The sequence below is a fragment of the Hyposmocoma kahamanoa genome, unplaced genomic scaffold (assembly GCF_003589595.1).
Source record: "Hyposmocoma kahamanoa isolate Upper Pololo Valley unplaced genomic scaffold, ASM358959v1 237, whole genome shotgun sequence".
NCBI classification, from domain to species: Eukaryota; Metazoa; Arthropoda; class Insecta; order Lepidoptera; family Cosmopterigidae; genus Hyposmocoma; species Hyposmocoma kahamanoa.
The window spans coordinates 723,637-737,549 of NW_020653754.1; the positions used below are offsets into that span (position 1 = coordinate 723,637).

Consider the following 13,913-nt stretch of genomic DNA (forward strand, 5'->3'; position numbering starts at 1 on the left):
ATATTAACTTTTTTCTTTATAAACAATAGAAAATCATTATAGTATTGAAACATTCATATTTGGACGCTTCAAGCTAGATATTCGATTCCCGGGCTGAGAGAATTATTTGTATGGCCTATATTTATTTCTCTCGTGAGTTTGGATATAATTTGTGGTTGTTTATGTGTGTGTCCATGTCCCTCGTGACACAGGGTATCCCTATGTGGGGATAAGTTGAGTGTGTCCGTTATTATTATTATTATTATTTACTTTATTCTTCTCATCTTGTTAGTTGGTTATTATTATTATTAATATTTTAATTATTATTGGGTCAGCTTTCGCCATCCTACTTTGGATATAATAGTTTGATCGCAGTGGCATGCTACAGGAGGAGGCTGTAATAGTTAAAACAAGTGACGTGAACATTGTTGAGACATTTATTATATCTTCGACTATTAAGGATCTGAGAGGAATATAAGCAGCACCATTTGTAAATACAATTATTTGCCTACTTTGTACAAAGTTATTTAATTTAATTCTCTAGTTCACAAGAGTGATACCGCTACCTACTCCCATTGACTTACAATTATATGGACGTCGGGTCCGCGCTAAAAAGTATCCGAACTTATAGGGCGTTAAAATCGTATACAGAGCGTCATTCACGCTCTAGTCTTCGTTTGTTCGACTGACAGCGAAGCAAGCAAAATTACACAGTACTGCGATGACATTGCAATTTAAATTCAACGTTTTAGCTTTTTCATATTCTTTTACATGTCACTACGTTTAAATAGGTTGACTTGGGAATTTTTTTCGTGGTTTTTGTATTAGACCCGTCGTCCATATATTTGTAAGTCAATGCCTACTCCAATATGTAGTTACCATGGACTTATGAAATAAAATATATAAATCCGTGTAAGGCACATCCTTAATATATTGTCTATGGTATTTGGTGTTGCTCTTTCAAAAAAATATTCCGGAAGTTATTTTTCCCGAGCCGATCTCCGTTCTCTCTCTCCGTCATTCGCTTGTCGTCCGTCCGTCGTTTTTCGCCATCTTTCTTTTCTTACAACTTTTGTCGGCAGTGAGGTACGTTGAAAATTTAGAATTTCACGCTAAATAGGTCACAACTGTGTTTTAAAAATAGTTAAATTTCTGCAAATTTTGCTTTTTTAAAAGATTTTGTTTTTACAAGTGATAGTCCTACGGTAGTTTCGGCGGGTTGCTACGCGGCCATGTGGTCGGTTACCGAAATGGTATTGCCGCTACTGCGCATTATGTTTTAGGAATAAAGTGGTAAATTTTGTGGTTTGAGGTCCTTATTGGGGCTTCTTTGTGTCGTGTGCTCGCAGCAATTTAGTTTTGACAGTGTATGCATGTGTAATTTTCATTAAAAGCCGGTAAGTAATCAACGTGGCTTTGCTAACTTTGTGATGCTGTTCTAGATAACAAGATGGGCACTGTGGAGCGCGCTGGTGACGCTACGTCAGAGGTGGAGTCCGGGGAAGAGGAAGAAATCGTGGGGGGTGGCGAATTGGCCCAGCACCTGATGAAAAGGTGAGAAATAGGTTAAGTTTTTTCTTTACACGTTCACTATTTCTTAATCACGTTCCCGCGAAACTCAACACTTAGATTTAGCAATATCTTGTAGTTTGTTGACTGCTTTGACTGCTCTGATGTTTTGCCACATGTCAGTCATGTCAAAATCACGCATATGGCCCCTCTGATAGTGCTGTTACGAATTTTCAAACATTCTATAACGGTTTTTCGTGTATCAATGTGATCATGATTCAATGGAAATTGTTTACGTGATACCAACTTCAGTTCAGACGTAGAATTCTTAAAATTTAGAAAAACACGTTTTTTGGCCTACTATACACGCCCAATTTGCCCTAAACAATGTTAAGAGTCGTAAACATTTTTATTTAGTCTGTCTTTTCTAATAAATGTGTTTGCAGACTTCATAATGCCACATGCTCTTAATTCATAAAAGAATGAATCATCACTTGACAAGCTCAGATGTCTACTTCATGAGGTTAAACAGTGATCTAAAAATAAATTCATCCAAATTCTCATCAAAGTACTTAATTTTCATTAAATTTCAGTCAGTGTCAAAATTTTAAAAATATCTGGCTATTAAATTAAAATCAACATAATAATAATAATATTAGTAATAACGCACACACTCAACATAGCCTCGCTCTAGGGAAACCCTGTGTCGCGGGTGCCATTGACACACACAGACAATCACAAATTACACCTAAACTCATGAGAGAAATAAATGTAGGCCATGTAAACAAACATTCCTTCCGGCCCGGGAATCGCACCTGGGACCTCTGCATAGCAGTCCGGCATGGTAACCATTCGGCCATGGAGGCAGTTAAATTATAAATAATAAATTAAATAATCTTCATTACTTAAAGGTTGAGTTGTAAGGACTTGTTATTTCTATATCATGTTTAGTTAAGTGATTGCTTCTAAATGAAACTGAAATTTAATCAGAATAAAAAACAACACTCATCAGAATTTCAGAATGTCTTCTGATAAATCTATAACAAACTGGCTGTTGTACATAACATCATAGTTTTTGCTATCTTTTTGTGTATTATTCTTCTATTTTTAGCACATATTTCTTGCATTATTACCAATTTTTTCTGTTATGCAATAAATTTATAGAAAGATCTAATCACTTGTAGGAAGCCCCATATCAATTGTATAAAAAGAAAAAATACGAGTTACACAAATATTAATAAGAATTATATAAAAAATTTTTTGCAATCATTTCAAGCATATAAGTTTCCAGAGACCTTGTGTAGTGTTCTTAAAGCGGATAGCTTTTATTAGGAAGTTGTTGACAACTTGATTTTACTAGTAAATATGTACAAATAATTATTTGTGCAGTTTTCAGCTACTTAGATAACAAATTATGAACAAATTTATTTACATAGCATTGTATTTTTGAGGTAGTCATTAATTTATTAACCCAGTAAAGTAAGCTAATTTTGGATATAGATTTAAAAAAAATTATGTTCCAAAGGACTGATAAAAGTAATGCTTTGGAGACCTAAGAATGTCTCAAATTTAGTCGCGCCAGTGTATTTCTCGAGCATCTACGTCCAACACTACACAGACCTGATAAAAAAGAAGATTGTAACAGAAGATTATAGTTAGGCTTGTTCATTGAACCAGTGAGTCATTTCACAGTCCACTTGTTCTCAATATGACTTGCATATTAACACCAATTGCCTACTTAGGACTCGGCCATGTTAACTGGCTTACATAGCATTGGACGCCGCCATGCGGTGTTGTACCATCTTGCGTTAAAGCTTGTTGGAATATCACAAAAAACAGTACATGTTTGTTAGAGACGCTACTCTTCTGTAGGGCTAGCACGATAGGGCGCGCCTTGCCCGAGAGCGACATAAAGCGCAAGATACGATTCATCCCCTAGTTTACCATCCTTACAGGTGGAATATTTTGTTCTCATTAAAATGTGTCCCCTCAAACTTAAGGGGTGACATCCTTCCTACTAAAGAAGAATCATCAAAATCGTTCCACAAATGCCGGTGTAATCGCGTATCAATAATACAAAAAAAAGAAACCGAATTGAGAACCTCCTCCTTTTTTGAAGTCGGTTAAAAATGTGGTTTTTTTAAACAAACAACACAGACACTCATACCCGCGCACTAGGGAAACCCTGCACCGCGGGTACCAAGGACACAGGTAGACAATCACAAATTACCCCCAAACTCGCGAGAGAGAATGTAGACCATTCAAATATTTCTCCCAACCCGGTAATCCAACCCGAGACCTCTGCATAGCAGTCTAGCACAAGTAACCGTTCGGCCACGGAAGAATTTCAGTTAAGTCAAATATATTTATATCTCTTCCTCTTCCACTTCACGAATAAAATTATTGAAGCACCCAGTTGGTCAAATCTTAAGTTAATTTTCTGGTTCAAAATTTTCTCTTGCTTTGTTTTTCCCTTTCATGATTTTGTACTTCAGCCATTAACATGTCTGCTACAACTTTTATACCTCGCAGCAGCAGATCAGTCGACATCGTCTCGATTGTGCAAAGAGACAAATGCTATTTGGACGCTGATGTGCTCATAACGTGTAAACGGAAATCCTATAGAGTGGTTACACACGGCGACTTTAACAGCGATGCAAACGCGCGTTCGTGACACGCGCGATTGCATCGCTACACTTGCGATTTATAGGCGATTGCATTGATACAAACGCGTGATTGCATCGCTACACTTGGAATTTATAGGCAATTGCATCGCTGCTTAAAATCGCGCGTGTTTGTATAGGTCAAGGTTGGCACGAAATCATTTTGATTTAAATCAAATTATTTTTTCAATAAAAATCAGTGATTTAATATTTGATTAATTTGTGTTTAATTTTATTTTCTTTCACAGAAATCAACGTAAAATCAGACAATTATATTTTATAGACTAGGGTCTTTTACATCCGAGAAATCAAAATCATTATTATAATACTTAAACAAAAAAACTAGCTTGCTGCGGTAATTAACCGCCTTCTTATATTACGACGTTTTACGTAAAAATATAGTTAAACTGTACGATAAAATAAAAAAAATCGTGATTAATTAGGATCTTTTTCAAAAAATCATTATTTTTCCAACCTTGGTAACGGTAGACGATTAGCGACTGCATCGAGACTGCATCGCGTTTGCATCGCTGCTAAACGTCGCCGTGTGTAAACCACTCATACGATTTAGCTCGTACGAGCGCACTCGTACAGTGAAAACCCGGCTTTAATATAACGGCCTTACAACTAACGCGAAAGTTTTCTTCGTATGCGTGCTAAGTGATAGAAAGGAATTTAATTACAGTAATTATGTGTTCACGCGAGCAATACATACTTATTTAATTATTAATCTCTTTTTGTAATGAATAGATTGTTGTCGTATAAGATTAGTAGCAGCAACTCGTGAAAGAATTCGTTCAGGGAAGTACCTGCCACCTTTCCTATTTCTGCCGCCAAGCAGTAATACTCACAATGCTGCGTTCTCTGGTATTGAGGCGTAATGGTGCCGGTGAAATTACAGGCACGCGGGACTTGTCAACTTATGTATCAGGGCTTAGTGGCAGTGCCCTCAGATCTTAGCAATTTTAAGCTCTGAGTGGCACTACAACTGCTATGGCCTGGCGCGTCACTTACCACCAGGCGCTCTTGTTTATCATAAAAAAATGTTCATGTGCACTAAATTTTACTCCGTCTTAATTGCCATGTAAAAGACACTCTAAATGCATTGTGTTAAGAGTGTCTTTGTCTTATCAGTTTAACGATTATTTTAAAACGTATTTGTAATGCAAGTGTACTACATAGGTCATTTATAGAACGAGATTGACAATAACTACAGCGCAATGAAGTGCTACGTCGAAAATACGTTACCCTGAAAATTTTTTATGTTAGTTAAGGCGAGTCTTCGGTGGAGAAGCGGGAAACAGCTGTTTTGCTATTTTTTTATTTATTAATTTAGTTCAGGCCACATGACCCATACAACATATACCTTAAAGACTAACATATATATATAATATAATAAAACACTATTTCTAACTAATCTACACTAATTGCACTTGTCGGCGACGTGGGGCGCAAACTGGTGTCAGGTAACCGGCCGCGGAATCGCCGATGTATGACACCCTTCGGCCAAAATTCTTCCTTCATGAAGGTCGACAGATGTTCGGTCGGTACTCTCACGTGGCGAGACTCCAACCGCTCGACCCATAGGGGGTATTTCGCTTTATCATATGATTGCACTTTACTCGTTCGAAATCACGAATACAGGATAAAATGAAGGTCTGAAACGAATTATTTAAGAATAAAATAATGTTGTAACTTTACACAATTTTGACATGGAGGTAATATTTTCTTTAAATACTACGAGAACCTGCTAAATAATGGTTTTCGACTGAAGCCCTACAGCTATTAAATTCACATTAACCGAAGCTTGACAATTATACAGCGGTTTAACGACACGCCGCGTCGCCCGCTGCCCCGTCAGTCGCCATCGGGTGTTTGTTGACGTGGGACTTGAGTGAAGTTTTCTCCGCGTGTTCTTATTTTATTCATATTAATTTTAATCGCACCTATTGTGGGACGCGAAGGGCGGCACACCTCACCTGCTTGCTTACAAATACCTCACCTGCTTGCTTACAAATACCTGGCCTTAAAACAGTTTCAAAAGAGAAACAACGTCGTTACACACCGTATCAGAAGTGTATTATAATCGCACAGACGTAAGAAGATACGCTGTACCAAAATGTTACAATGTTAATTGGTGTATCATTCAGTAAAATTCATGTGACGTCATCAATGAGTGTACGAGACACGGGACCATTGAAACAATGGAAACTTAAAAATGCATCACGGTTTTTGAAATTACATTCCGTTTTAGCAGAAAATTAACGAAGATTTATGATTAAATTTCATTTTGGTTCTTATTTATTTCTCGAACAAAAAGGGCACATTTGTTACGTGTTGTTAGTACTTAAAATGTATTCTTATAAGCTACCTTATAGAATATATTTACATCGCACTTGAAATAGCGCTACAGTGACCATTCATTTTTTTTTTTTTTCATTTTTATTTAGTTAATTCTGTGGGATCATGTATATTATTACGCTACACGCATAAACTGTCACGCACTCTGTACACCAGAAGAAGAAACACCATAGATATTGTTTCTAGTGTTAACACAAATAGTCAGTGGAAAGTTAAAAAATCTAAAGCCAAGCGAAAATGAGTCCTATACAATTTAGTTTTTTTATGCAATAAATCTGTCTAGATGCTGTAACGAACAATATAGTCTGATAATTCACCACTTTCTTGCGGGTTTTCGCGATTGTTTCACATTGGAAATGAAACTATTTTTCCGGATTTAAATCGAGTATATTTGTTTTTTCAAATGAACCAACATTTCGGGCCCTTTACAAGTCCCGAAATTTGAAAATCAAATATACGCGATTTAAATCCGGAAAAATAGTATAATTTCCAGTGGTCGAAAAGGCTCGAGCCTTTTAGCCCTAAATTTAAAGCTTGCGAGTCTTTTTTAAAGGCGGACTCACAAAAGAGTTCGAAAAGGCTCGAGCCTTTTAGAACTAAATTTAAAGCTTGCGAGCCATTTTTAAAGGCGGACTCACAAATCAGTAGTTCTAAAATTGCTCACTATAAAAGGGTTTGAGGCTTTTTTAGGCCGAGGCTTTTTTTAAAGCCTTTTTAGAAGACTGGCGTTAGCGGTCAAAAAGGCTCGAGCTTTTTAGCCTTTTTTTAAGACTCACCGCTTTATAGTGATGGCTACAATATTAATAATAATAAATGGATAATAATAAATATGTCACTACATATTCACACAACGCTATCTAGTCCCAAAGTAAGCAAACTAAAGCTTGTGTTATGGATACTAGACAACCGATAAACAAACATATACATTTATAGACACAGAACAAATTATCATGTTCATTACACAAACATTTGTCCTCGGTGGGAATCGAACCCACGACCTCTGGATTAGCAGTCAGGATTACTAACCACTACGCCACGACGCCACTATTCTAAAAAGGCTTTAAAAAAGCCTAGGCCTAAAAAAAGCCTCAAGCCCTTTTTTAGTGAGCCATTTTAGATCTATTGTTTTGTGAGTCCGCCTTTAAAAAAGACTCGCAAGCTTTAAATTTAGGGCTACAAGGCTTGAGCCTTTTTGACGGCTAGCAAAAGCCATAAATACAATTAGCCTCGAGGGCTTGAGAGTTATTTAGCTTTTTAGCCTTCTAGCCATCGCTATAAAGCGGCGAGTCTTAAAAAAGGGCTAAAAGGCTCGAGCCTTTTCGACCACTAATAATTTCCCATCTTCTGTTATTTTTGTAAACAGCCATATTTATTTACTAATATTGATTATTATGCTTTCCGAATTTTGTGAAAAAAAAATAAAGAAACAATAAATAAATTTCGAAAAACAAAAAACATATTTTGTGAAAAAAAAGAAACAAAAAACAAATTAAAAACAGAACAGGCCCAAAAATTAAGTTGGTATAGTGTTCATTGGAGGTACGAGATATGGTTTCAAAACTGCACACAAATTGTCATTGGAAAGCTGATATACCAAAGAACCTTCCCCACACGACGTACCATTCCTTTTCTATACGCCCTAGGTGCACCCTGGGCAACAATCGGCGAATATCTATTTTACGCCGGTTGGCAAATCCTTTGTCTAAAGCCACTTTGAGCGAAAAATTATAATAGCAGCAAATAGTTCTATATAATTTTTTTTTATTCAATAGTTTCAAATGTCGTAGCGAAACTAAACATATTTTTATATAATATCAAGTGATGGGACGTGCGCCTGATGGTAATAAACTACACGCCTGTCCATAACAGTTGCAGTGCCACTCAGCTTTTTAAGTCGCAAAGATTTGAGGCGCACTGCCTCTGCGCCCGTCATGTCTTAGTTGCTTCGTTATTTCTTTGTAATTCGCACTTATTAGGCTCGAATATAGGCTACCTATATAGGCTAGAATTTATTTTCCATAGGTAAGTTTTTCGCCCATATTGACAAATGGAGTGTAGATGCCTAACGAAACGCTCTTCCTATTCAAGTTATTGTGCGGTTTTCTACCTTTTTATTTGTGTCATGGATTGTACATTAATCAAGTCACGCGTTCAACAAGGCAAAATAGCAGCCTACTAGTTTCTTTACACAAGATTAATTTGCCAAAATTTCTAGTCATGGCATATTTTCTAAAAATATTTTGTCTAATTTAAAAATTACGTTTTAATAATTGTTCTCTTACATCATTTTCATGTCTTGCTTATTATGGATAGAGAGAAAGAACCAACCGACAGGTAAGTCCTTAAATTATTTTTCATTATTGCTACTGGCCAAGCAGGCCGTGGAGCGAGGAACCGTTCCGAAACGTCGGGAACATAATAGGACGTCATATCGTAGTAATTAACTTGTAATTCGTCATCCAAGTGCCTACTTCATAAATAAATAAAATAAATATACTTTATTTAGAACATAATAGGACGTCATATCGTGGTAACTAGCCAATAACTCGTCACCCAAGCACCCACTTTATAAATAAATAAAATAAAAAGACTTTATTTATAACATAATAGGGCGTCATATCGTAGTAACTAAACCAATAACTCGTCATCCTAATACCTACTTTATAAATAAATAAAATAAAAATACTTTATTTATAACATTTAAAATAATTGCTTGAAACTGTGACGAATAAAAGGTGAAAACCTCGGCAATTTGCTGGTTGCGAGTATTTGCCGTTGGAGATGCCGCAATATGCAGAGACGGGTAACTCTTGATTTAAATGTATAATTAAGAGGATACCTTATTCACTAAATAGAACAGTTACTACGGAAATATCAAACTTTATACTAAGCTTCAAATTACATACGTACGTTTAAAATAAATGGAGGATGTTTGACAACGTGAAGAATGGAATCAATTTGCGAATTGAATTATTTTAAATCAGATGAGGTCTGGGAGTTCTGCCAGGTGTTATCAGTTATCATCATGACACTGGCACTCATATACACTTCAAATCAGATAATCGGTCAGACGACACTAAGGCTTTTTGGTGCAAATTCTCGGGAGTATTATGCTATATTTGCTATATTGTAGTTAAACAAAAGCACGTGTATGTGTGTGCATAGAGTTAGCACCCTTTGAGGAAAGTTTATGAAATATTAGTCGTTTAGTAAAAGTTCTAAAACAATTGCAAAACCTATGTTTTTATTTGTAAAAAGATCACGGGCAAATAATTTAATGTAGTAAAAACACTCGTTTTTCACAGAGGGTCCGTCAGGTCTACAAAAGTATTAAGTTTACAAATAGTATTATTCCTTTCCTAGTTTATGGTGAAATTATCGTCGTTAATAATACTTACAAAACTAAGACGATTCAAATACACACGCTAACAAAATTATGCCTGTGTATTTTAAGACTGAAGTTTAAAGTTTAAGCACTTAACTATTTTGGTTAAAATACTTAAACCGACTTCATGACCCACGGTTCTGTAAGATCTGGTCAAGTAATTGCTGCTTGTTCAGACTCGCGTCGGAACTAAAATATTGTATGCCATTTCTAGGGTTATTGAAGGTTGCGTTTTCACCATAGATGTGCGAGGTAAAAATCCACTAATAGGTAGTCCTATTGGTAGATTTTTCACTTTCCTCGCGCAGCTCTAGTGGAAGAGGGCTAGCGGAACTAAGTATTTGTACATACAAAAAAGCGAGAGATGTGCTCGCACACATACGAGCTAGGTTTGTGCGAGGTGAGTACACGATCGAGTTCGCTGTAGCCCTCACTCAACCCACCACACTGCACCCCACCCGAGCACAACTGGAAAGAGCGTAGCTACCTCGCACAGCTTTGGTTGAAACCATCAACGTTTCACAGCACCGCTACACATTCTCTCACCGCCTAGCCACCTCGTACATCTCTGGTGGAATCGCAGCCTTATAGGCGCTCGCATTGAAATAACATTCGAAGTACGCCACGTGCCCGCAGAGGACCTAGTTACTTATTTCGTGAACGTTTTCCTTTTTAAACTTAAACTTCATTAGTCTTTGGAGGTTAAGTTATTTCTGATATTATGTTGGAAAGTTCTCAGGTAAAGTTTTTCTTTTATGGGTTTCAACGAAAGCTTAGAAATGTTGCCGGAAACATTTCCTAGTACGGCAGTTATTTTTTTATATCGACCAGAAAAGAGTAAAGAAATATTTCATTTACTCCAGACTTAACCAGAAACTTACGTACGTATTGTTCGCGGATTGTAACCTATTGCTAAAATTTACTACAATGTACAATTATAATAATGGTGATAATATATTTTCTTTATTTTTCTCCAACAATAATTTTTTTAAAGTAATTGGATAGAATAAGAACGAACATTTTTAAAATCCAGACAATAATTTAGTTAATAGTACTATTATTACTTCGAAAATATTATTTTCATTCAGGCCAATTAACGCTATTTTTGTTTTATAGTTTTCAGAAATGTCAATTAAATTACATCTAACTAATTTTTCTCGACGATAATTTTGATTACGAATAACAAATAACCGATCAATAATTTATTATTGTTTATTTCTTAGCGGCATCACCCGCAACGAGATGCTGGCCGCTATCACTTCCCGACTTCACGCCGAGGCCATGGCGTCCCTCCCTCCGAACGTGCGCCGGCGCGTCCGCGCGCTCCGCTCACTGCAAAAAGAGTTCGTTGACATCGAGGCCAAGTTCTACAGCGAGGTCCATGCGCTCGAGTGCAAGTACGAGAAGCTTTACAAACCGCTGTTCGAAAAGGTAAATTTTATTTATTGAAAACTGCATTCTCTCGTAGTTGTCCGTCATAAAACACTCTTTTAAATCATTCTTTAATAAACTATTCATGCATCGTCCAATATATGGTAAACCCGTTGAAGCCTCATCTTATAGATGGATGCTATAGTAGCTCGCTCACTGCATCCAACCAGAGGTTACAGCCTATAGACATAAAACGTTTAGTCTGTTAGGGTGCTAGAATGGGGTTTTTAGACAAAACCAACGTAAGGTGATCTCGTATCAAAAAGAAATCTATACTATCAAAAAGAATAGATAAGTGGGCGACCTTACCTATTTCTGCCGCCAAGCAATAATGTGACTACGTTTTGAAGGATAAGAGTGAAATTACAGGCACATAGGACTTGTCAACTTATGTCTCAGGGCGACAGACGCAGTGGCAGTGCCCTATTTGTTCCGTCACTGGATATCCAAAAAACGGATATTAAACTCTAGCTAGGAAATAAATGATGACACATTTTCACCGATAACTGATTCAATGATTGAACAAAATCATGCACTACCAACTGACAATAAGTCTATGTACAATGTACATACATTAACCTTTCAGAAACCTTTATGCTCAAAATGATGTCTTTTTTGTCAGCGTGCTCAAGTAGTTAACGGTTTATACGAGCCTACTGATGAGGAATGTCTGAACCCGTGGCGCGATGAGAACGAAGACGAAGAGCTGGCGAGGGCTGTACAAAGCGCAGCTATCACTGAAGGGGAGAAGAAAGAGGGAGAAGAAACTAAAGCTGTTGAGTAAGTTATTCTTCACTGAACAATGTGGTTCATATTACCAAAAGACGTATAGGTCATATTATAAGTTATAAGACTCGTCAGTTTCGTAGTTTAAATGAGACTGATAGCTTTGAAAATTGAGTTGCTCACGTTAGTATTTTTAATTCAAGTGTTTTTGTTTGTCTATGTATGTATGGAATGTTTGCAAAAACCATGTGCAGTATAAGAGCGTCATAGCACTGTACAAACCTCATAACACGATTTTTATAAAGTAGATGTTGTTTATTTTACTTTCCAGAACATCTATTACTTTCTAAAAAAAAATTTAGCTTTTTTCCCCAAATTGGCAAAATAACAGGTTTCTTCTTATCGATGCTTTACACTATTGCGGTTCAGAACTTAGCAACGCTGCCATTCTGCAGTGTGGAACATGTTTGCCAAACAAACATGGCACATAGCTGATATCACCATACTGCACAAGCTCTAATTAGGCGTTTTAATTTTCTCATAGGGTATTAAACACCAGTGTGTGCTGACCCTCGCGTCATAAACTACCACTCAGAATCCAACTTAGTCTTGACATGATGACTTTTAATCACCAAGATCTGAATGCCGTGATCGAATGCAACATGCATCACCAACTGAAGTTCCTTACAACGTATCTTTCATCCAATATTTATTGTTCAGGTCACCAATGCAATATAATTGGTTTCAGGTCTCCCCCAATGAACCCGAATGTGAAGGGCATTCCCGACTTCTGGTACACGATATTCAAGAACGTATCTATGTTGTGTGAAATGATGCAAGAACACGACGAGCCCATTCTTAAGTGCTTGCAGGACATCAAAGGTACTTCTAATATTTCTATATTTAGTACATAAGAGTCAATATTACCTCGAAGCTCAGCTTGAATTCAAGTGTTTCCGTATTCATTTATGAAAACGGAACTAAAGCCATTAGAAAAATGTATATCGTATACCTTAGAATAATAACGCCATAGAATGATAGTTTCATATCAAACGAACTGTCACAAGTGAGGCAAAAATCAAATTCATGTAGGCTAGTTTTAGTAGTAGGTTAATTTTCGGTTTTAGTGAATATTTATATAAAAATACAAGTTGAAACGCGTTACTTCCTTGTGGAATGTGATGTTAGTATCTATTTTGTTTGTCTGACGTATTTTTATACTCATTTACCGCACATTTCGTCATTTTTAGCTAAAATTCTTGATCTGTCCGCGGTGCAAGTTGACCTTGAGCACTGAAGGCCCGCCCGCTCGTGTAGGCCCATTGGGCGCGCTTCAATTTGCCTCACTTAGCGTGTGCGGACTAGGTTTCTATGCGTTATTATTCTAAGTCGTATACTATAACGCGTTCTATTTAGTTCAGTTAATGTAAAAAAATCGTTTCGTTTCGTTTTCTTGTACAATTTTAAATTTGGTTACCATGCCACGTGGCACGCACATGTCTCCCGGGTTCGATTCCTGGAGGGCTACTCTCGATCTCCGTCCGACATCCGTCCGAAACAGTTACTGTCAAATAAGTAATATTCGACAAAATTAATAGACAAGTATTCAGTATGAAGCTTCATTCGCATGACGCGTCTTTTCATTTGGTCAAGTATTGCTTATTTGGCAGTAATTGTTTCGGACGGACGGATGTCGGACGGAGATCGAGAGTAGACCCCCTGGGCCGGGAGACATATCTGTATGGCCTGCATTTATTTCTCTTGTGAGTTTGGGTGTAATTTGTGGTTGTCTATGTGTGTGTCCATGGCACTCGCGATGCAAGGGTTTCCTAGCGCGGGGATTCGAGTGTGTGTGTTAT

The 13,913-nt window shown here is 37.0% G+C and overlaps 1 protein-coding gene across 2 annotated transcripts in view; it reads left to right on the plus strand.

Moving 5' to 3' along the window:
* Positions 1-1,043: 1,043 nt before the first annotated feature.
* Positions 1,044-13,913, plus strand: part of LOC113228718 (nucleosome assembly protein 1-like 1) — a 27,769-nt gene continuing 14,899 nt past the window's right edge. The window contains exons 1-5 of one of the 2 annotated variants that reach the window (XM_026462077.1): positions 1,044-1,065; positions 1,422-1,533; positions 11,121-11,328; positions 11,951-12,108; positions 12,803-12,936. In XM_026462077.1, the coding sequence (XP_026317862.1) occupies positions 1,430-1,533; positions 11,121-11,328; positions 11,951-12,108; positions 12,803-12,936 (604 nt within the window). In that variant the 5' untranslated portion in view covers positions 1,044-1,065; positions 1,422-1,429. The remainder of the gene's footprint in view (positions 1,066-1,421; positions 1,534-11,120; positions 11,329-11,950; positions 12,109-12,802; positions 12,937-13,913) is intronic. The other variant, XM_026462076.1, reaches the window with a different exon arrangement.